Source organism: Macrotis lagotis, chromosome 3, assembly GCF_037893015.1.
Source record: "Macrotis lagotis isolate mMagLag1 chromosome 3, bilby.v1.9.chrom.fasta, whole genome shotgun sequence".
Taxonomy (NCBI): Eukaryota; Metazoa; Chordata; class Mammalia; order Peramelemorphia; family Peramelidae; genus Macrotis; species Macrotis lagotis.
The window spans coordinates 92,215,017-92,237,607 of record NC_133660.1 but is presented as its reverse complement, the minus strand read 5'-3'; the positions used below and the strand labels follow the sequence as shown (position 1 = coordinate 92,237,607).

The following is a 22,591-nucleotide window of genomic DNA, read 5'->3' as shown; positions in this document are numbered from 1 at the left end:
AGTAGACTCTTTTAGCCTCACTGACTCTGAGTGGAAAGTGATCCTAGAGATCATCCAGTCTAAATCTTTCATCTTGACCAGGAGTATCATCTGTTTCATCTATGAGACACGGCCATCCAATTTGAGTTTGAGCACTTGTCTTGAGGTCCTGATGATCTCACAAAACAGCAGAACTTTTCCCTATTAGTCCTACCTGGAGCAACATAGTAAAAATCCATTCTCTTTTATAGATGTCAGCCCTTCACATTTTCAAAGTCAACAATTGTTTACCTTAAGACTTTTTTTCCAAACTAAACATCCCTAATTTCATCAGCCACTTCTTATTGGTTCTTTTCTCTATCATGGCCACTCTCCTTTGAATGGAATTCAGCTTTTCAGTGTCTCTGCTGATGGTGTTCCATAAAATTGAACATCCACCCCCAGATGTGATGTGGCAGTGTGACAGGACTTAGCCCTCCATTGTTTGGACACCATGCTTTTCTCAGTGTTTCTCAGTTTTCTGGGAACCATATTATGTGGTTATCTTAATATGCCTATTCTTTTATAGCAGTTTCCTTAAAGGAAGTTCAGATTTTAGAGATTCCTCAAAGATCTGATTGGTCAGAATTGTAATTGCCCTTCTAATCACTTAGACTTTTAATCCTGTTCCCACTGGAGATTCTTAGTCAGCCACCCAGAAAAAAAAAAGTGGCTCCTTGTTACCAAAAAGGTGAAAGACATCCCTGCTTTCACAGAGCTCACAATCAAATGGAGCCAGAATTCCATACATATTCATGAAGGAGGGATGGAGCAAGTGGACTCAGGCAAGAAGATGAAAGGGCTTACCTGACTAACTATTCTAGATAAGTATTTGATGAGGGAAGAAATTCCAACAAAGGGTGAAGAAAGTTGGGGAGGGATTTCTAATACATATCGTTTGGGTCTTTTTTGGAGCTCCATTAAAGCTTTCTATTAAATTTATTAATGCCTTAAAGAATTTAGCAAACTAATTATCTGAATAGTTTGCCTATTATCTGTAAATAAATTCATTTTTGTAGCTATTTGATGCCTTGTGATAAAAATCCTGAGAAAGGCTGTGTTGTTGGATGAGACTATGATGTTAGGAGATAATGCTCCAAATACCATGCCATTTGCCAAAGAAGCTCCTCCCAAAATGCTAATTATACCATGCCAATACCATTTAATAGTTTTGGAAGTGATGCCATTGGTCATGCAATTTGAAAATGACTAGGATTAGAGAAATGTGCTCCTGAGAAGGGTGATGAGGGATTAGAATGTTCCAGTTTTTATTTTGGAATCTGCAACAAGCCATAGATGTGACAAGATCATAGCCAAACATTTCATGTGAAGACCTCAGAAATTGTTAAAGAATACAGAAAAATGTAGGGGGAAAGATCTCTCTCTCTCTCTCTCTCTCTCTCTCTCTCTCTCTCTCTCTCTCTCTCTCTCTCTCCCCCCCCCCCCCCCCTTCCCTTCTCTTTTTTCCCCCCCACTGGCTAGCTTAGGTATTGATTAGCAACAGTCCAAGTAGCAATAATTATAATTGATTAAACCATCAAAAGTTGTCCTGATGTTTACAGACAGCCCAGGCAGACAGTAATAGCAGATACCACATGTTGAACTAGAACACAAAAAGAAGGGCCTCAAGAAGCACATGGTGTTTTTCCTTGCTCTGAAAATGCTGAATCAACAGCCAATATTATCAAATCCTCAGGATGAGGGGGCTGGGGGCAGAGAGATTGACCACATCACTGGCCTCCAAAATTTTCCTTATCTCTGAGAAGATGCCTTTCTGGAAAAAGTGAGTTGTTGCTAATGTATTAGGCTGATAAAATATGTTAATGAAAGCTAGAATGATGATAGAAGGGCAACAAATATAGTGGCAATTGGCTATGAAAGTATTCAATTCTGAATAATTTTTCTTTTCTTTTTTTCTTTTCCTAAAATCTCTGACAGGGCCGAGTGAGTTGTACTGGAAGACTGATGGTACAGGCTGTCAACCAGAGAGGCCGCAGTCCTCGATCTCCCTCAGGCCAGCCTCATGTCAGAAGGTAGCTTTTTTATTTCCTTTGCATAGATACTATACTAGTTGTAAGCACTTCCAGGATCATGATTGCACTCCAAGACAGAATGCATTCAGAAGACACACTGTCAGTACATACTAGAGGTGTTTACATGCTTACATTATTCCTGACCTTTCTTGTATTTCTTTACAGACTTTATAGGGAAAGATTAAGTTCATCTATCCAGCACAAAAACCTATCCAATTTCCCTGGGGGTTAGTAGAGAGAAAAAGAGACTTTATAATTTCACTATTTTCAAATAAAAAAGGCTATTTGTACATAATGTAATACATGAGAACACTGGACTTTTAAGTTTGAGGAACTAGGTCCAGATCCTGGTTCTTCTCTCTACCTGTAGGACCTTTTGGGGCTGAGTACCATCATCCATAAAATCGACTTAGTATCCCTTAAGTTTCTTTCTAACCTTAAAGCTGTGATCCTGTTATTCTCATAAGCAAATACTTGGCAATATGATTTGAAAAAGTAAGGAAGTTCATAGCTTTCTCTCTAAGATATTGATAATTAGATGCATCTATAATTTCAATTTTAATGATTTTAATCATTAATCATTTATTAATAATTTAATCATTAATAATTTAATGATAAGAATACAGAAAAGATCAATGAATACATCAGTGGTTGGAACTCCTTCTCCAATACTGATTACAGCCAGACTTCATATAGAAGTCCTATGGAGTTGCTTTGAGCACACAGAGGTTAAGTGTCTTTCCTTTAAAAGAGCAGAGAGGGCATTCTGGGTGGAAATCATTACTAATTTGGTTTCCTTGACCAAAAAAAGCCTATACTGTGCAGAATTGGTGTTGGAGGTTTCAATGGAATTGCCAATCATCATGATTATACTAGGGAAGAAATCTATTTAACATACCCCTCAATATTATTTAATATTATTATGAGATGTTTCAGGCAATTTCAAAGGCTTCTGTTCAGCTCTTCTCACAATAAGTGGGATAAAAGCTGTTATAAAGGATGATCATTTAGATAAAATTCTATTCCCATCCATCTGCTCATTTATGTGGACAATCAGGCTAGGTCAGAAAGACTTTTCCTCAGATCAATGGGAACTACGCTGAAACCTCCAACACCAATTTCCCAATGGATGGTTCTTTTATGACTCAGATAGCAAAGATGGTACCAAGGTACCAAGAATGGGCTCTCTGTCTCTTCAAAGGATTATAGCCCAGCCTACATAAAATAGACACTGTTCCTTCTCTAGTAAAGCAACCTAAAAAAGTTCTAGATGGGAGCCATGGTCCACAGCAGCAAGCATTTTGTCTAAAGGTCTTTGTGGAAAAATAAATACACAGTAAAAGAGAAATAGAAGATCCAAAAAAATGTCAGCAGAGAACCTAGGTAAATATCAGGCATTGGACATGTCTACACCTCCTCCACAAGTCTGAATTATGGATCCACCCAAGGATGGGTATATTTCAGACACAGAGCCTTTGTCTATGATACTGGGAAAAGTCCTCTTTGTTTGCCCTGTCCAAATTTAATTGAAATTTCATTTTGGCAACATCTGCAATGCTTGTATTTATTTTTAATTGCCGTCACCACTCATATTAAACTTATTTCTCTGGACATGAATGCAATGGAATAATAAACTTACCATGTGACTGAGTCACCCTTTTAGTTTCAATTCAGGCTCACCCTCTTCTCCATCTCTTCTTTTAGTCACCTGTATTCATACAAAAATAATGTATTTTTGCCTCCCTGATCATTTACATTCATGTATGCTGTTTTGATTAGTTTGGGATTTTTTTTAAGGTAAGCTCCAAAAAAAGATTGTTTTGCATCTATGTATCAGTGCTTCCCAAAAGGGTATTTTCCTCATAAACTAGACCTGTGCCTAGAGCAAGAATAAACGGATTATAAACAAGCTGACAATTATTTGCCCGTCACAGTAAGAACACTCTGAATTTGTTCCACTATTGCTTTCTCTATTTAAGTGTTCTTAAACTTAATTCAGTGTGACCCCTGGGAAGACTCTTCCTTTTTACCTTGTGCTATCTTCCTTAGTCTTTAGTCTTTAGTCTTCTAATAATAGTTTAAATTATCTTGCTTTTAACAGTGAGTTCTCTAACTAGACTTTTCAAAGAGAAAAAAAAGAATATAAACCCATATACCAGGTAGATTTCTTTTGATTTACATACTTTCTTTAAAAATGCATTTTAATAAATGTCATTGTGATCATGGAGGAAAATATGACTTGCACTCTATATGTATGGGGGTTTGTTGTTTTCTGGATTGAATGAAAAAGACTTTGGGCAGCTAGATTGCAAAGTGGATAGAGAACCAGGTCTGGAAACAGAAAGACGTGAATTCAAATCTGGCCTCAGACACTTAGCAGCTGTGTAATCCTAGGCAACTCACTTAACTCTGCCTCAGTTTCCTCATTTGTCAAATGAGCTGGAGAAAGAGATGGCAAACCGTTCCAATATCTTTGCCAAGAAATTCCCAAATGTATTCATGAAGGATCGAACATTACTGAAAATGGTTAAATAACAACAAAATTTAAAAGGCCAGACTTCTTATCCAAAATGAGCTTCAATGCAAATGTGTTAGGATTTCATAAAATAAATATTAACTTTGAATTTCCCACAAATCTAAAAGCACAGTGGAAAGTTACAGTAATTTCCGTTGAAAAAAGTTGGGAGCAAATTAATGGGCAACAGCTGCTGCTACTTATCACACAAAATTAAAGGGAAAAAATATTTCATTTGGAAAAAGAAAATTCTACTTTATACTGGGTGTTTCCAAAGTCTTGGTGTTATTAAAACTTTAAGACTGCACTCAGACTTTGGGGATACCTGTATAATGCTCAATTTTTTTCATTTACCTTCCTTTGAATTTGCAATGATTTTAAAGACCCCCAAAATAGTAAAAATTCAAGCAGAATTTAAATACTATGTGATAGTGGAAAGAACAGTACCTTTGGAGTTAGAAGACCTGGATGGGTTCCCATCATAGCTGGGTCAATTACTTACCTGGGCAAGCAGACAGAAACTCAGACAGGCAAGTCAGCTTTGAAAGCTCTAAGTTGAATTTGTTATATACTTTAGAGGAAAAGAAAGCTGTCCATAAAAGAGTCTTACAATTTCATGTAGAATCCTTTTTCTATTCTATTATGTGTATGGGCATATGGGTTTTATTTGGTAAATTCAAAAAAAGGTATATTCTTTTTTTACAAAGAGCTTAGGCAAGTTATTTAATTTTTTCTGAGCCCCAGTTTCTCCTTCTGCAAAAGGAGGTTGACCCAGCTTCTCTCTTAAGATCCCTTCCAGTCGATTTTAAGGGCAACTGCAATTCATACAACTTTAAAGTTTTGTTCCTAAATGAAATAATAGTTTCTAATTATTTTTTTATTCCCTTATTGGTTACCAAAAAAAATAAGATTAAAAATGGAGCTATGTATCAAATTCATCTGTTATGAAAAAAGCAAATAAGAGAGCTGAAATCTATGTACCTTGTTTCAAAGGCCTCGATCTAGATCACGAGACAGTGGAGATGAAAATGAACCAATTCAAGAACGATTTTTCAGACCTCACTTCTTGCAGGCACCCGGAGACCTAACTGTTCAAGAAGGGAAACTCTGTCGAATGGATTGCAAGGTAATCTGCTAACTGATTATTTTTGCTCTCCTTTCAACTCAATGTCATTACTTTGTACTGCTCTTGTGGAAACATTATATCAGTGGACCAAATAGATTTTTTTTTTTATTAACGACATCCAGAAATTTGAAACAACACTATTATGTCCCACAGATTTTGATACATATTCTCATTCTTTCTTTATGTTTCTCATCTTCCCTGCACATTCATTTTAACAATAGGGTGGAGGTGTTGAAGTACCAAATTTGGTTAAATTGATAAGAAATGCCAAGAAAGAGTTTCCTCCTCCATAATGCACCCCTAATATTATGTTTATTTTCTGTGTCCATATTTTTTCCATTATCTTCTGCCCTATTCTAGATTTTTGAGTCTTAAGTTTGCATTACAAAGATTTAAAAGTCTGGATTGTTCCTTTCTAAAATCTTTTGGGCGCCCTCTGCTGGTTCTCTTCATACCATAGAAAATAAATAATCTCTGCTTACCGTGCTTTTCCAGGAAAGAGAAATAAGGCCTTTTTAAGTTTTGAAAACATTAGATGTATTTTATTATTATGTAATTGCACCATACTTTGATTAGAAAAGGGTCTTTAAAACATGATAAAAATAGTTCAGATCTTTTAAGTTTAAAACTGATGGTTGACCCCCTCAAAAAAACATTTTTTTTAAAAATAAATCTTATTTAAGATTCATCATATACAAATGTCTTACTTTCCTGCCATCAGTTTAAACCATCTGATTTCAGGTAAATCAGACACACAAGTTAAAAAAAGTTTAATTAGAAAATATCTCTATTTTGTGGGTTTTCTTACTAGGATAAGTAAATGAATAAGTAAAGTAATAGTGGAAAACTGGACCAGATGATCACATGCTATGGGATCTACTACAGGAAAAAATGTGAATTTATATATTATAGATGCATACTAAACTTTATTCTTTTAAAATATGCCAAAAACTTGAGCTTTTCACACCTTGGGTGCATTCTTGGGAACTGACTCCCCTTGATTTGGTATTAAGCCTGAAGGAGCAAAGCTTTTTCCTCTCCACTAATTGCAAGTATGTATTTCCCCATTCCCACACATTTCTTGTGATCCCACATGCTCTAAAAAGGTGACTTTTTTCATCCCTGAGATTATGCAATGTTACTGGGTCTGGGTTGGGGGGGGGGACAAAGGGATGACTAGGGAATGGAATAAAGTGGCATTTTCCTTTTGCTTTTCCCATTGGAATGGATCCAATGTAGACTGAATTGTTAGAGCAGGACAAAAACCCTGGGGGTTTCTCCTCTCTTAGAAAAGGAACAGGGTTGGCACTGTTATGTGAGAAAAGTAGACCCAACCTGCAGTGACATGGGTTGTGGTTGTCAGACAAGCCTGGAGCCTGCCTAAAGTATATTTCCACCAGTCTCACTTCCATATTGCTACCTCTGGTGATGGTGATGCAGGGGCAGTCTGGTGATGCCATTGAAAATGAGGAGAGAATAGTGACTGTGGAGGTGGAAAGGTGACCAAGGTGAGAGAGGGCATCCCTCTCCCACTCTATACACTCACACTAAACTTTTTGTTTGGGTATTCATTCTGACTATCTCTAGTAAATTTGACTGCTTACACTAATTGGAATATCATTGGGTTTGATTTTTTTAAAAAATATTCTTATAGAAAAGAAATCTTTCCCTTTCATGCGGCTTCCCTATATGTGAGGAGGAGGCACCTTTAAAAATGATGAGCTTGATTCGAAGGATTTAAATTCAAAGCACTGAGGACGGGATCAAATGAATGACATGAAGCCAGAATGGAATTTGGAAGTTCAGTGGCAAATTTTGGCACAGTTGGGTCTTCAATGGGAGAATTGTTTTATAAACCAGCTGACATCTTTTTTGTCCATGAATTTCCCGGGGGGGGGGGGGGCGGGAGTGTCCTTAAATGGTGCTTTCCTCCCATTCTGAATCAAGGGAAAAAACTGGAGCTGACAGATGGCGGCCATCCTCTGGCTTCAGAGTGCCTCATGTTATTAGCAATTAAATGGCTTTTATCTGATCTCTGGTCAACACAACTGTCATGATTTTAAAATGTTAAGATGTTTCCATTGTGATTCTAATTTGTGGAGATGGCTTTCTGGGTAATTTCAAGTTGCTTTTGTTACCTAGTTTCCAGGGTTGTTAAAATAATAATCCTTGGTACTGACTGAAATATTAAATAGTACCTTTTATAGCTTTGGCAGTCCCACAGTGACAGAAGTGATTGCACTGTTTTAGGGCTGAATGAGGTTTTCATCATCATTACTGTCATTGCTATGCATCTTTCTTCCCCAAAAGTTGACATCATCTCAATAATCCTCACATTCTAATGAGGTCATAAAGCATTAAACTTTGTTTTATTACTGTTTCACTCATGAAAATTAAACCTTCTCTAACAAGGAAATCAGAGTATCATGAATAAGAGAATGAGAAAGTATTTACTGAGTACTTAGCATATGCCAGACACTGGATTAGGTACTGGAGATACAGAAAGAAAAAGCAAGATAATCCCTGACCCCTCAAGAAATTTACATTCTAATATGGGAAGACATATAATAGAGGAGTAGAGGCCAGAAAGAGGGTATTTTGACCAAGGCAGTCATAAGGATATTAAGTGTAATCAGAATAAATGATTTGGCATATCCTCTCTAAGGATGATAGTACTGATTTCATTACTGTTGCCAGAACAAAATGTAAAAAGTCAAAGGGTGACTAGGGTAAGCACAGTGGCATGCCATAAAAATGACTCTGGAGCTTCAAGGGAATCTGGATCAGCCTAAAAATAGTGAAGGTATACCAGCAGAAGGCCAGGACCCTTAGGGTACCTAGCCTTCTCAGAAAGAGAGTCAAGAGAGGAGGAGCAAAATGTGAAGATGACGGGGGCGGGGGGGGGGGGGGTCTTGGTTGAACTAGAAATGGCAAAAGTTCACCATTTAGAAACCTAAAAGCCCAGGATAGGTTCTAGAGGATCCCAGATCAAGATTAAAGAACCTTAAGGATTGGAAGGGATTTTAAAGGTCATCTTGAATCATTGGATTATATCTTTAAAGCCAAAGAGGATTGTAGAGGTCACAGATAATATAGAATTTAGAGCTAGAGAGGATCTTAGAAAACATCCATTCCAACCTCTTAATTTTGCTGATGGTCTGTATCCCAGAGAGTTTGAATGATTTACCTAAATATTACAAAATTGTAAATGGCAGAGCCATCATTGAGTCTCAAGTGCCCTTAATTCCCAGTTCTGAAATTCCTTTCACTTAGTCCTATCAGAAGCATTAGTGTTCTCTATCACTGAGTGGTAAGCCAAGTCATCATTCAGATTCTCCAGGAAAAGAAACTGATTTATCTCACAAGGCCACCCATTCCACTACTCAGAAGCCCTAATGATGAAAAAGTTCTTTCCTTTGTTGAACCCAAATAGGCCTTTCTTTCTTTTCTTTTTTAAACAACTCCAAATCTCCCTTTCTTTATAGAAAAAAAGAACATTTTAGTGAAAGATGCTAAGAAAAGGCATCACCCAGAGGCAGGACTGGGAGGTGGTGGGTACCAGGGAGGCCTTAGCCAGAAGAGGGACAGAGGGGGGTAGGCACCAAAAGTCTGTACTGTGCTAGGGTGGGAGGACAGTCTGGGTCAAGATTCTCTAATACCCATTGATTCTGGTGAGGGAAGTCAAGAAGCATCAGCTCTGCTTCTTTTGCAGGTTCTCCCATCCCATCCTTTTTGGTTGTAGGTCACAGAACAAGAGAAGGTTGAGAAAAGAAGAAGGGCACAAGGGAAGGGGCTCTACACCAAAAGGCAATAGGTGGGAAGGTCCATAGAGTAGAAGGAGAGGGAAGCATGCCCTTAATACCCCACAGTTCCTATTTATGTCCTCTGAGCAACATAGACTAAATTTAATCTTTTCCAAATGACGTCTGTGTGTTGCTTCAAATATCTGAAGAAAATGATTATGTCCACTTAAAATTTTCTTTTCTCTAAAATAACAAGTCCTATTTTTGCCTATCTATTCCCCCCATTAGATTGTGAGAGGGCAGGGACTGTTTGGGGATTTTGCCTTTTATTTTTTTGGCATCTCTAGCTCAGTACAGTGCATGATGCCTTAATAAATGTGTACTGACTAAATGTCTTACCTTTCCAAAGCTATCATTCATTTTATCAGTCTTTGACAATGGATCTGATTGCTAAACAGGAAAAAAATCTTTTACAAGGGAAATTTCTTAACCTAGAATTCTTTTTTTTTAAAGTTTTTGCATGGCAATAGGATTAAGTGACTTGCTGAAGGTCACACAGCTAGGTGTCTGAGGCTGGATTTGAACTCAGATCCTCCTGACTCCAGGGCCGGTGTTCTATCCACTGCACCACCTAGCTGCCCCCTTAAACTATAATTCTAAAGGACTTCAGAGGTCATCTAGGCCAACCTCCCACCACCCCTTTGTTTTACTAATCTGGAACAGTATCAAGCTATTGTTTGTTCAAAGCATTTTGAATTTTCATTAACTAATTACTTTTCTGATTAAGGTCAGTGGATTACCAACACCAGATCTAAGCTGGCAGCTGGATGGAAAGCCAATTCGCCCTGACACGGCTCACAAGATGCTGGTGCGTGAGAATGGGGTACACTCCTTGATCATTGAACCAGTCACATCCAGAGATGCTGGCATCTATACATGCGTAGCCACCAACCGAGCTGGGCAGAACTCATTCAGTCTGGAACTCATTGTTGCTGGTAATTATTTTGGAACATCTCTATGTCTCTTTGACACAGACTCTACGATACTATCTTTTCTTTGTGTTTTGCCATGCCATTCCATTTCCATTTCCAATCTCTTTTTTTATGTACCATCAAATTGCCAACAGTCAGTACAGGTAAAAGTCATGGCAAATGACTTGAACCAGCCAATAGCCTACCACTGTTTTTATATGGTCTCTTTCCTCTTTCCTGACTCCTTCCCACCAGCCTAACTAAGGGAAAAACAATTCTAGGCAGAAGCAATTTCTGTCAATTCATTCATCTTTCTGTGTATAAACTTATTCTCTACTGGCAGAGAGGAAAAGAATGACAGCTACAACTTCCAGAGTGCTGGCCATGACCCCTCCTTTGCAGAAGGAGCTGCCTTGTCCTTAACTGAATGAATAATATTTAACATTCAGAGGTGACTCTCCTTTGCCTCCAAATTCAAATTAATATCACTATCATTGTCTTCTCCTTTTCCAGTCATAAATTTCTGTCATGAAATTCCACATTCTACTCACATGCTTTACTAACTTCTCACTGGAATATGCTGCACTCATTTATCACTATGCCAGCCACTAGGTGGTAACTTATTTGACAAAAGCAATGCATTCATAATACAGTATGCAAAATAAGGGAGACTGTTGTGTCAAAATACAATTCTTATTGGAATTAAATGAGATAATATATGAAAAGAATTTTGTTTATTTTGAAGCGCTACATAAATGGAATGCAGTTGTTGGTATTCAAGTGAAAATGCAATATTATGTGTATCTAAGGAAATTTCATAGAATTCTCATAGCTAAAAGCTAATAAGAATATTGATTTTTTCTCTCCCCCAAAAATCAATTCAATAATAAATATATAAATTGAATAATCAAATATAAATATTTAATTAATAATAATTATTTAAAACAAAACAATTCAATTAAATACCTATTTATGTGTGTGTGGCACTACATTAGGTACTAAGAATTCAAAGGCAAATGAAACACTTTCTGCCCGCATACATTTTATTGAAAAGCAAATGTTTATATGGGCCTAACTTAAGTCTAATGTACTATATTGGACCAAGGTAGGGACCTTTGGAAAAACTTATACATGCTATGATTTTTCACACTTAGATAGATAGGATTTTTTTCCTCTTCATTGGTTAACCATACATCAGTCTTTGTTCTTGTGCCTTTGGTTCATTCTGGTTCTCATACTGGGACCACAGGATTTGGATCAATTGTCTTGACTCTCTCAAGATATTTGTCAGTGGTTGAGACTTCTAGTCAGTGAATTTTAAGAGCTGTTTTTTCCAACCATAAAAATGGCAAATGGATCTTTGTATATTGCTCACTCCACATTTCTATCCCTCTAATAACCCATCCCCACCCCCCAAAAAAGGACAAAATTCTGCCAAATTCCAGCCTTATTAAAATTATAATTCTTCAAGAGGCTTTAGAGAACCAAGAAGAGTTACCCCATTTGAATTTGGAGGCAGAGTCACCTCTGAATGTGAAATGCTGTTCATTCATTCATTCACTCACTCACTAAATAAGTACAAGGCAGTGGACAAGGCAGCTTTTTTGGTCAGGGGCTCCATTTTCATTGAATGACCACTAGGGGGTGATATGGATATGCACACATTCAAAAATTGTTGGCTATTCACAAAAAACATTGGGTCTTATTTTAGGGAACTGCTACCACCATTGAATACCAGTAGGTAAGGTATTGATTCTAGAAACATCCCTTTGTACTTCCCTTTTTTCAGGACAAAGGAAATAAAGTTTGTTTTTTACATACCTCAAAGAGCACAGATCAAACTGAGAGCTTTATACACTATCCTAGATCAGAAGTGATTATAAATACTCTTCACATAAATCTTTTTATTTTTTCCTCTTCCCAAAATAAAGCAATTAAATTCAATAACAAATATATGGATTGAATAATCAAAAATAAATATATATTAATAATTCATTAAAACAAAGGAACTCAATTAAACACCTATATTAAGACATAGCACTAAGAATTCAAAGGCAAATGAAACATTTTCCCACATGAGCATTGTCTCCAATGATACATCCTCCACTAACAACTCAAAAAAGCAACAACAGTTTAGTCATATACAATCTATTTTTCATATTTTACTTTAAATCCTGAAACTAAAAGAGGCTGGGGTCCCCTGCTATATAATGATAATGTACACATTTTTCAAGGGCTGCTCAACAAGAACAAAAAATAACTGGGGAAAGTTAATTGGAATAAATTTAACTTCAATAAAAATGGTGGCCTTGGAAACACGCATGCCATAGTTTACCACTAGATGGCATGAACCGGCAGAAGCAATGAATCAGAGGAAAAGAAATTAGCAAGAGAAACCAACACAGATGCTTAGGGTTGGGGCTGAGAGGCTCACCCTGCCCACCGCCAGAGCCATTCAATAGAGCAGATGGTGAATGGACTATGTGGGCTGAGTGGTTTGAATTAACTGTGAAATAAATGAGGAGAAGGGAAGATGCACATCAGTTTGGTTAGGAAAAGAATGATCTGGAGATTAGAAAGAAGGGAAAAGCAACAGTGGAAAATTAAAAGATGTACTTGGGATATAGATATATATAGATATATAGATATATAGATATAGATATAGATATAGATATAGATATAGATTTCCATTTCACCAGGAGTAGTGGTGGAAGAAATATGCCAAAAGCATTATGTTGTTTTAAAAAGTCAGATTTTGTTTTTAAAATGCTGCTGAATCCTGCACAGGGTGGCCCCAGGAACATAGGAAAAAGCTGATGATGGTTCCTTTCGTGTTTTTCTAGCTAAGGAAGCACATCAAGCCCCTGTGTTTCTTGAGAAGCTGCAGAACACGGGAGTTGCTGATGGGTACCCAGTGAGACTGGAGTGCCGTGTTTCTGGAGTCCCCCCACCTCAAATATTCTGGAAGAAAGAAAATGAGTCGCTCACCTATAGCACTGACCGCGTGAGGTTGGACTGAATCTGATTCCATCAAGTTAAATTAGAACTGTTTGTACCTGAACTGAACCGAAAACAAGGCTTTTCATATTTAAGAACATATTTATGATAGTAAAATCAGTTTATCCTTAAGAGGCACAAACTGGGGAAAATGCTACCAATGAGAACAAAAACAAATTTTGCTTTATCTTAACAATGTTATTTTTTAAAAGCTTTTCTTGGTATTTTAGAAGATGAATCCATTTGTTTTTTAATCGCCAGTCAGAGGAAATGTTTAGTGGGGTTTTTTTCCTAAGCCAAAAACTCAGCTAGAAATTAAGTACACAGATTTATTCCACCCCTTGACGTCTGCTCTTATATCCCATTAACGTTAATGGGGCTTGCCTGCCTCTCCAGAATAAGTAGACCCCATTATCTACGACTTGAAAAATTCTGCTTCTAATGATCTAATTAAAAATAATGCTGCATGTCCAAAGCCACTTTTAAAATTTTATTTAGAGCCCTAATGACCTTCTCCTTCTTACCAGCATGCACCAGGATAATCACGGCTACATCTGCCTGCTCATTCAGGGAGCTACAAAAGAGGATGCTGGATGGTATACTGTGTCGGCAAAGAATGAGGCTGGAATCGTGTCATGCACTGCCAGGCTGGATGTTTATAGTGAGTGCACCTTTATCTCTTCTATTCATTCTGTCCTGAAAATTAAGATAGCTAAATGTTGCATTGATCAACTTGGAGGTATCCTGACCAACTTCTATAAAAGCAATCCATTCACAGAAAGGTTTATGTTGCTCTCTTTCTTTCTATTTGTAGTTTCTCGACACTAATAGTGACCCACATCAGGAGAACAAATACACTGTCAAAGTATAAGTCAAGATCTTTGAAATATTAAAAGCAAAGCATGCATGCTAGTTTTCTTTCTTTGCATAGTCATCTATTTAACTGGCTTTTTTTACTTAAGCATTTTTGATAGTAGGCAAAGGCATGAATATACTCATTTTTCAGATGTTTTTGTTGTTTCTGAGCTCTGCAAATGACATTTAATGTCTCCCTATGTCATAATTCTATTATAATCTTCTAGCGCATTCTAGAAATGTACACTAATGAGCCAAGAATGCATATATTCTGTTGTAGTTTATTGCTTTATTAGTCAAAATATCTTAATATAGTTTCAGCAGTGGATTTTTACCAGCATTGTGTGTGTGTGTGTGTGTGTCTGTGTCTGTGTCTGTGTGTCTATGTCCCTATCTGTGTGTGCATGCACACCAGAGTATACTGTTCCTATGTTTCAAATATGAAAAATCCATGTAAGTAAAACAGTAATGTTTCCTAGACCCAAGCATAGTGTTCCTATAAAATTCTTGGACCAATACAATATGATCGTAAGCCTTAATGTATGAACACATATGTATGTAACTGTTGTGTGAGTGATTATGTATCTACATCACCAGAAAAATGAGATTTGTTTTATTTCCCTTTTTAACTTCATTTGGATTGACAATGGTTTTGCCAAGTCTTTCCCAGGAAGGTTCACTCAAACTGACCTCTTTCCATGGATTGGAGTTTAAAATACCCACTCAGGGTGCTTAGCAACATCTGTGGATAGCAGAAATAACTTGAGGGAGAGAAGAGAGAAGACATTTTAACTTCACAATAATATTCACTTTTATACAACTTAAACTTTATAAAAGGATTGCTGTCACAACAATCTTATGAGATCTAGACTTTGAGAAGGGAGAAGAAAATGGGATGGAGATGGAAGGAAGGGGGGGAGGAGCAGTGTTGCTTAGAGAATCAGGTTTTCCTTGAAAATCCTTCCTATGAAGTGAAGATAAATATATAATTGTGGTGGCCATAACACCCTGGGGAAAGGAACAAAATGTAGGCAAAGTTACCATCTGAAAATAAATCAAGATTAGGTGGAAGGTGGGAGAAGAGGTCGAGAACAGAAAACAGGAAGGTTACTCAGTCTTAGTGTTAGTTGAGTAGATCATTCTGTTTTTCAAGGTAGAATAGCATGGCAAAGTTCATTTGCACAAGAACTTTTTACTTCGATCATCTGAGAATCTATACTCGGACCAAATATTAACTTCTCTCCTTACCTTTCTCTAGCCCAGTGGCATCAGCAGCCCCAGAGCACCAAGCCAAAAAAAGTACGGCCTTCTGCCAGTCGCTACGCAGCACTTTCAGACCAAGGGCTCGACATCAAGGCAGCGTTTCAGCCCGAAGCCAACCCATCTCACCTGACCTTGAATTCAGGCTTGGTAGAGAGTGATGACCTGTAGATCCTGTGTTATTTTTCAAAGCAGAAACACTGAAAGCCATTGCCTTGACCAACCATATTCCTTTGTCACTTTATGTAAAAGGCAGACACACACCTTTGACTACATACAAGAGAGGAAGAACACCATAACCATGCTTTTTTCCTAACTTACTATTATACCCAGTGGAAAGTATTAGTCACTGGGATTCATAGAAATGCACCAAAATTCACCAAAAAATTGCACCAAAAATTCACAATCATCCAATTTTTAAATTTTGAGAATTGCAATGAGTATCTTTGTCAGAAATGCCAAAACACTAAAGGAAACCAATTGAGCAAAAGCAAACACAGTTTTCATGTATCACCAAGTGCCTTTAAACACAAGCTCAATAGTGCTCTTCAGCCTAGTGTGAAATGCTTAATCAGAGGCAGTTGGACTACAAGTCAAAACTAAAACATGATGCTAAAGCAGCAATGCATTGAGACAGTTACAGTGAACAAGTGCAATATATTAGAATCTAAAAGGACAACTACATCCAAGTAAACTTTGCCTTCTCTGCAAATTGCTTCCTATTATATCATAGAGAAAGAACTACTTGCCTTAAATGTTCATTGATATCAACAGTTTTCTAGCAAGGTTGACAACCTTAGTTTTTTTTTCTTTGTGTAGTATTTTTTTTCTCTTCCCACCCCCTGGGTGGAAGCTTATTTACAATCCATACTGAAAAGGCTAATTTAAGTATCAATAATTTAATGTATTTTGAATAAGAGCTGAAGTTTATAGTACAGTCTGTTCCATGGAAGGAAACCAAACGCCCCCATGACAACCACAGCTATTGTTTTAGGAGGATGGATGGGAAAGGAGGAAAAAAGGTAGAGGAATACAAGAAAATGCTGCCAGTGTTGATTGTACTGCATTCATTTAAACGACTTGGAGGGAACAAGGAGATGGTAAACACCAGGTCTTTCTTTGTTGTTAGTGAATGAATCTCAAATCTAGTTGAAAAAAAAAACCACTGCCATTCACAAGTCTAGAATGCTGGGGTCAGCTCAAAGCCTAGAGTATGTGTAAGGAGGGAATTTCAGTGTGGATGGTAACTCTGTTGTGTCTGAGACTGGAGCAGTTTAGAGCAAGTTGAAGTGGACCGAGTCTGTGAGATTGATGTAAAGGGCAAGTAAGCACCTGTGGGAACTGGTTTCATGGCTACGTGAATGAAAGAAAGCTTGGAGAGAAATGAAAACAGACTTGTGCCATAGTGTATTCTACTTAATGGTACATTCATGGTTGTGGCAAATGGTAAATAACAATTTACTTCTCTGCTGTGATATAACCCAGTGACCCTCCTCTAAGAAGGGACTCTATAGAAGAAGGCTGCTTACCCAATGCAAGGTTGATTCCACATCCAACTGGACTGGGCAGATCTGACCAGACTTGGTGGTCTTCATTCAGAACCAAGCCATTTTTAATGAGGGGAAAATAATGAGGCTGAACGAGAAAACATGAGGTTTTGATGGTACTTTGCTATGAAAGGAAAACACTGTATTCCTTATACGAAGCACATATATCTATCATTATTTATAATAAAAATGTGGAAATCTATCTCAGCTCAGTTATTCAAGTCAATATTAGTTTGTTTTTGTTTTGTTTTGTTTTTAAAGAATTTTATAATTGTGTACCACCCCATGTATTTTGCATTACAGCTACACATGTATTGCTTTGTACCTCTTTGTAAGAACACCAACCAGTGTGATTGATGAACTTTAGGACATAGGGTAGCTATTGTTCTCTACAGAGTGATACCAGTTTTCTGACCACGCTCATACACATGGCTAATATGAATTTAAGGTGCAGTACACAGTCTGTCCTGGAACTATTCTACCTTATACTTTAGAAATATTTCATGTATCACTTGCCAAATTTTTCTGAATGTGACTTGCTAATTTACTGGTTTTTTAGCTTCACTAGCATTATTTTGCCACCTTTTATTTGTATTTATAAAGAAACAATGTACTAGCATACTACTTTGGATTGTCGTGTTGATGTCGTGGTTTTAACATCAATAAATATTTAACAAGTAAGATAGTTGTCATTTTCTGAAGCAAGGTCTTTTTCTTAAGGCAAAGGTGCAAGCCATGTAATAGTTATTTTAGATGAATCTCTTCAAAAGTACATTCTACAGAAGACACAAAGCTGGGGGCGGGGAGGGACCCATCAAGCTCTTTCCACTTTAAAATGGTGGACCAAAATGAATAATGTAAAAATGATCCCACAATTTAGAAGGGACTTTGATAAACTAGAGTGTGAATAAAGCAGGAAAACCAGTGTATCTAGGGCCTGGAAAGTGTTATATCAGCATCCATTGAAAAGAATAAAATAAAACCCTCTAGTTCAAAAAGACACTTGAAGCCTTTGAATGGCAGGATGAAGGAGTTTGGACTTGTTAGCCTTTGGGCAATGAAAAAGTCAAAAGAAAAGTTGGGGACCTGGGGAGTGAAATTACCCAAACAGTGTTTTATACCCATCTGTGAGTAGATATTTTGGAGAAATTTGGGACAACCATTTTGATTACATTTCCTCTGAAGATCTCTACTGGAAGTTTCTTGGGAGTTCATCATTATGTATACCATACAAATTGGTGCAGCAGTGGAGATATGTCCCAAGTCTGATTCCATCCTGAGTGGCTTCAGAACAATTTTTGCCTTTCCTATGCATGGTTATTTCTTTTTTATAATGTCAAAATGCTCGGAGATTCTCAGATACATTTTGGAGGGGGGTGGAGGTGAATTCAATATTTGACTTGCAGTGGCTGGAAGGTGACTAATAAAACAACCTTAGAAATTATATGTAAAAGATCACTAGTGTGAAAAATAGAGTAAATATAAGATTTCTTAAAAAATGGTTTGAATAGGGACCATAAATAAGGGGTTGACAACATGAAAATATAGAACAAGAAAACATGACAGACAAGGGAGAAATTAAGAAAGATACCATAAATCAATGTACAACATGGAAACAATGTAAAAACTAATAAATTGCTTTCTGGGGGGGAGTGGGGGAGGGAAGTAAGATTGGGGGGAAAACTGTAAAACTCAAAATAAATAAAATCTTTAATTAAAAAAAAGAAAGATACCATAAACAGATGTGAAAAATGCATAACCAAGAGAACAATATGTTCTTGTTATTTAGTTGTGTCCAACTCTCTGACCATATTTGAGGGGTTTTTGGCAGAGAGGATAGAGTAGTTTGCCATTTCCTTCTCAAGCTCATTCTACAGATGTGTAAACTGAGGCAAACAGGATTGACTACCTCGGTATCCCACAGCTAATAATTGTCTGAGGCCAGATTTGAACTCAAAATTTCAGAATTCGTGACTTCAGGCCCAACATTCAAAATGTGACTACCCCTAAGAGAACAATATACACAATCACAAATAATGTAGATAAAAGGAATCCTAAAAAAGTAGCCAATATCTGATTCATTACAGGATACAGTGCTAAGTGGAGGACACAGAAAGTGAACACCCCCACTCCTCAAAGAAGAAAGGTAGAGGACTATGGGTGTAAACTACTACTCATGCTGTGAGAAGCAGTTCCAACTATTTTTTATTTTTCTTGTTCAATGAGGGGAGTGTGGCAATATACAGGGAAATAAAAAACAAAATGCATCAATTAAATTTAAGAGAAGATGATACCAGTTAGAGTAGCCTACAGATATGTGCACTAGAATCCAAACAAAAACCAAAGTCCATTCCAGGGATCACTTTAAAGAAAAAAATCTGGGTAGAGTTCAGCTACTAAACAATTGGGATTCTCTAGATTTCTGCCTAGGAAAAATAAATTGCCATGTAAGTTGATAAGCAAAACATGCATCATCCAACAGGTCTGTCTCAAAGAAAATTAACCCATAAACATAAAATTTACAGTCAGTCTGATTGAACTATGGATCTCTTTCTTATGAGTCTTATAGGATGTTATATGGGGCTTGTTGGTGAACTGAAATATGATGATATTATTTGACATATAAACAAAAGCCATTTTTCACTTTACATAGAGGATGAGAAAAACAGCAAGGGTAATTTAACTATTGACTTGAAATATATCATTTAAATTATTTTCACAAATATTGGGGTATTGGAGAGCTTGTTCAAGAATTCAACACATGAAAATGATTATAAAGAAAAACAAGGCTGGATTATGGAAAGCAATACCATACCACTAACATGTAGCTTTTAGAATTTATATTTATTGCTCAGTAATATTCCTCTCTGGAATAGCTGTCACTTGACTGTTTACAATTTCCTTATTCAAATAAATAGATCTTGTCAAACAAAGGAAACTTACAAAATCAATCCCAGAGTCATCAAGAGCAGGTCACTTGGCACCTTTAACTTGACTTTATAGCATATGACAATCTAGTACATGCCTGGGTAGGTCTCCTTTTTGGACCAGATCTATAACATGTTAGAACTGAGGAAAGAAATAAAAAAATCTGGCTCTGGAGTTAAAGGGCCTGGCCTCAGATCAGACCTCTGGCTTACTACTAGGGTGACAATGGACAAGTCACTTAATCTTCCTGAACCTCAGCTTCCTAATCTATAAAGAGAGAGACCCCATGAGGTGCCCCCTAGAGCTAGAGCCAGTGACTTCTGGATAGATAGAATAATGATACAACAAATAACTAGAGGAAGGAAATGAGATTAGGAAGCCAATAAGAGATGTCCAAGACTCTCTACAGAAATGTCTATGTACAGAACTGACATTGTTCATGAGTTTTAAATTGGAATTGAATGGAGTTTGAATCTATGATTTCCTAAGTAGGAGGAGTTCCTACTATGGAAACATATCAAAGCAGATTGTTAAATTATATAAACCTAGGGGGGGCGGAGCCAAGATGGCGACAAGAAAGGATCCAGTCTTAGGAGCTCTCTGATAAAATTCATCAGCTAAGGACTCTAAACTTTCGAGAGACAGAACCCACAAAGGGACCCAGCGAGGCAGTTCTCCTACTCAAGGTAACCCGGAAAAGAGCAGAAAGGCTCTGCTCCCCAGGATTGGAGAGACTGCCCACCAGAGGGGTGGCCCACCAGAGCCAAAGAACCTCAGCCTCCCGGAGGCAGCCCCAGGGCGCTGGGGGTCTCAGCTCACAGCAGCGGGGGAGTCTCCTGAGCTGCACCCTGAGGAGCACCGGGCACAAAGTGGGGGAACAGCAGGGGACCTCTGCCAGAGCGAGCACGTGGAGCCCAGCCCTCAGGGCACACAGGCAGCAGCTTGTCTTTCCCCAGCCCCGATCCAGGAAACAGAAGCCGGCGGAGCCCCCCAGGGCATGAGCCCATTGAGCTGAGGGAGGGGAGTGAAGAGAGACTGCAGAGCTCTGTCCTCTGCCCCTGAAACAGGACTCTGGGGCTCTGACCACATTCAGATCCTGACCACAGTCTAGGCCCCCCCCATAGAACAGCAGCCCCCCCCTCACATCAGCCCCCTGGCAGAGGGGGGCGCTTATGGTCATTCACAGACCAGGAGGGAGGACAGAACCGCACAAACTGAGACTCTTGTGGGAGTGTCCCAAAAGCTCAAGGAAACACCCCAAACCAGGCCCAGGCTGGGAAAATGAGCAAGCAGAGAAACAAAAAGAAGACTATTGAGAAATATTTTGCAAATGAGCCCAAGAAGGACCAAAATACTCAGTCTGAAGATGAGGAAGCACAAGCTCCTGCATCTAAAGACTCCAAGAAAAACAGAAATTGGGCTCAGGCTATGATAGAGCTCAAAAAAAGACTTTGAAAATCAAATGAGGGAGTTGGAAGACAAACTGGGAAAAGAAAGGAGAGAGATGCAGGAAAAACATGAAAATGAAGTCAGCAGCTTAGTTAAGGAAATCCAAAAAAATGCTGAAGAAAATATCATGCTAAAAACTAGCTTAGGTCAAATGGATAGAACAGTTCAAAAAGTTATTGAGAAGAATGCTTTAAAAAGCATAATTGGCCAGATGGAAAAAGAGATAAGAAAACTCTCTGAGGAGAACAAATCCTTCAGATAAAGAATAGAATTCAGGGAGATTGATGAATTTAACAGAAATCAGGAATCAATACTTCAAAAACCAAAAAAATGAAAAATTAGAAGAAAATGTGAAATATCTCATTGAAAAAACAACTGATATGGAAAACAGACTTAGGAAAGATAATTTAAAAATTATTGGAATACCTGAAAGTCATGATCAGGAAAAGAGCCTTGACATCATTTTCAAAGAATTACTACAGGAAAATTGCCCTGATATTCTAGAAGCAGAGTGCAAAATAGAAATGGAGAGAATCCACCGATCCCCCAGAGAAAGAGATCCCAAAAAACCAACCCCTAGGAATATTACAGCCAAGTTCCAGAACTCTCAAGTCAAAGAGAAAATATTACAAGCAGCCAGAAGGACACAATTCAAATATCGTGGAGCTGCAGTGGATCACACAGGACTTAGCAGCAGCTACATTGGAAGCTCATAGGGCTTGGAATACAATATACCAGAAGGCAAGAGAGCTTAGAATGCAGCCAAGAATGAACTACCCAGCAAGGCTGAATGTCCTCTTCCAGGGAAAAAGATGGACTTTCAATGAACCAGGGGAATTTCAAAGGTTCCTTTTGGAATGGCCAGAGCTGAACAGAAGGTTTGATTTTCAGATACAGGACCCAGGTGAAGCATGGAGATTGGAGGAGAGGGGGGAAATATGAGGGACTTAATGAGGATGAACTGCATGTATTCCTGCATAGAAAAATGACACTGATAATACTCATATGAACCTTCTCAGTTAATAGAGCAGGTAGAGCTTTTATAGTTGAAGCACAGGAGAAAGCTGAATTCGAAGATAAAACATGGTGTAAAAATGGAGTCAATAGAAAAAAAAGGGAAATGGAATGGGAGAAAGAAAAAGGAGAGGG

General features: G+C 37.8%; 1 protein-coding gene across 4 annotated transcripts in view; it reads left to right on the top strand.

Moving 5' to 3' along the window:
• PALLD (palladin, cytoskeletal associated protein) overlaps positions 1 to 18,649 on the top strand; it is a 498,686-nt gene extending 480,037 nt beyond the window's left edge. The window contains exons 17-22 of one of the 4 annotated variants that reach the window (XM_074228994.1): positions 1,957 to 2,051; positions 5,560 to 5,692; positions 10,223 to 10,430; positions 13,250 to 13,415; positions 13,931 to 14,064; positions 15,517 to 18,649. In XM_074228994.1, coding sequence (XP_074085095.1) covers positions 1,957 to 2,051; positions 5,560 to 5,692; positions 10,223 to 10,430; positions 13,250 to 13,415; positions 13,931 to 14,064; positions 15,517 to 15,689 — 909 coding nt within the window. In that variant the 3' untranslated portion in view covers positions 15,690 to 18,649. The other 3 variants (XM_074228995.1, XM_074228997.1, XM_074228996.1) reach the window with 3 other exon arrangements.
• Positions 18,650 to 22,591: the final 3,942 nt, after the last annotated feature.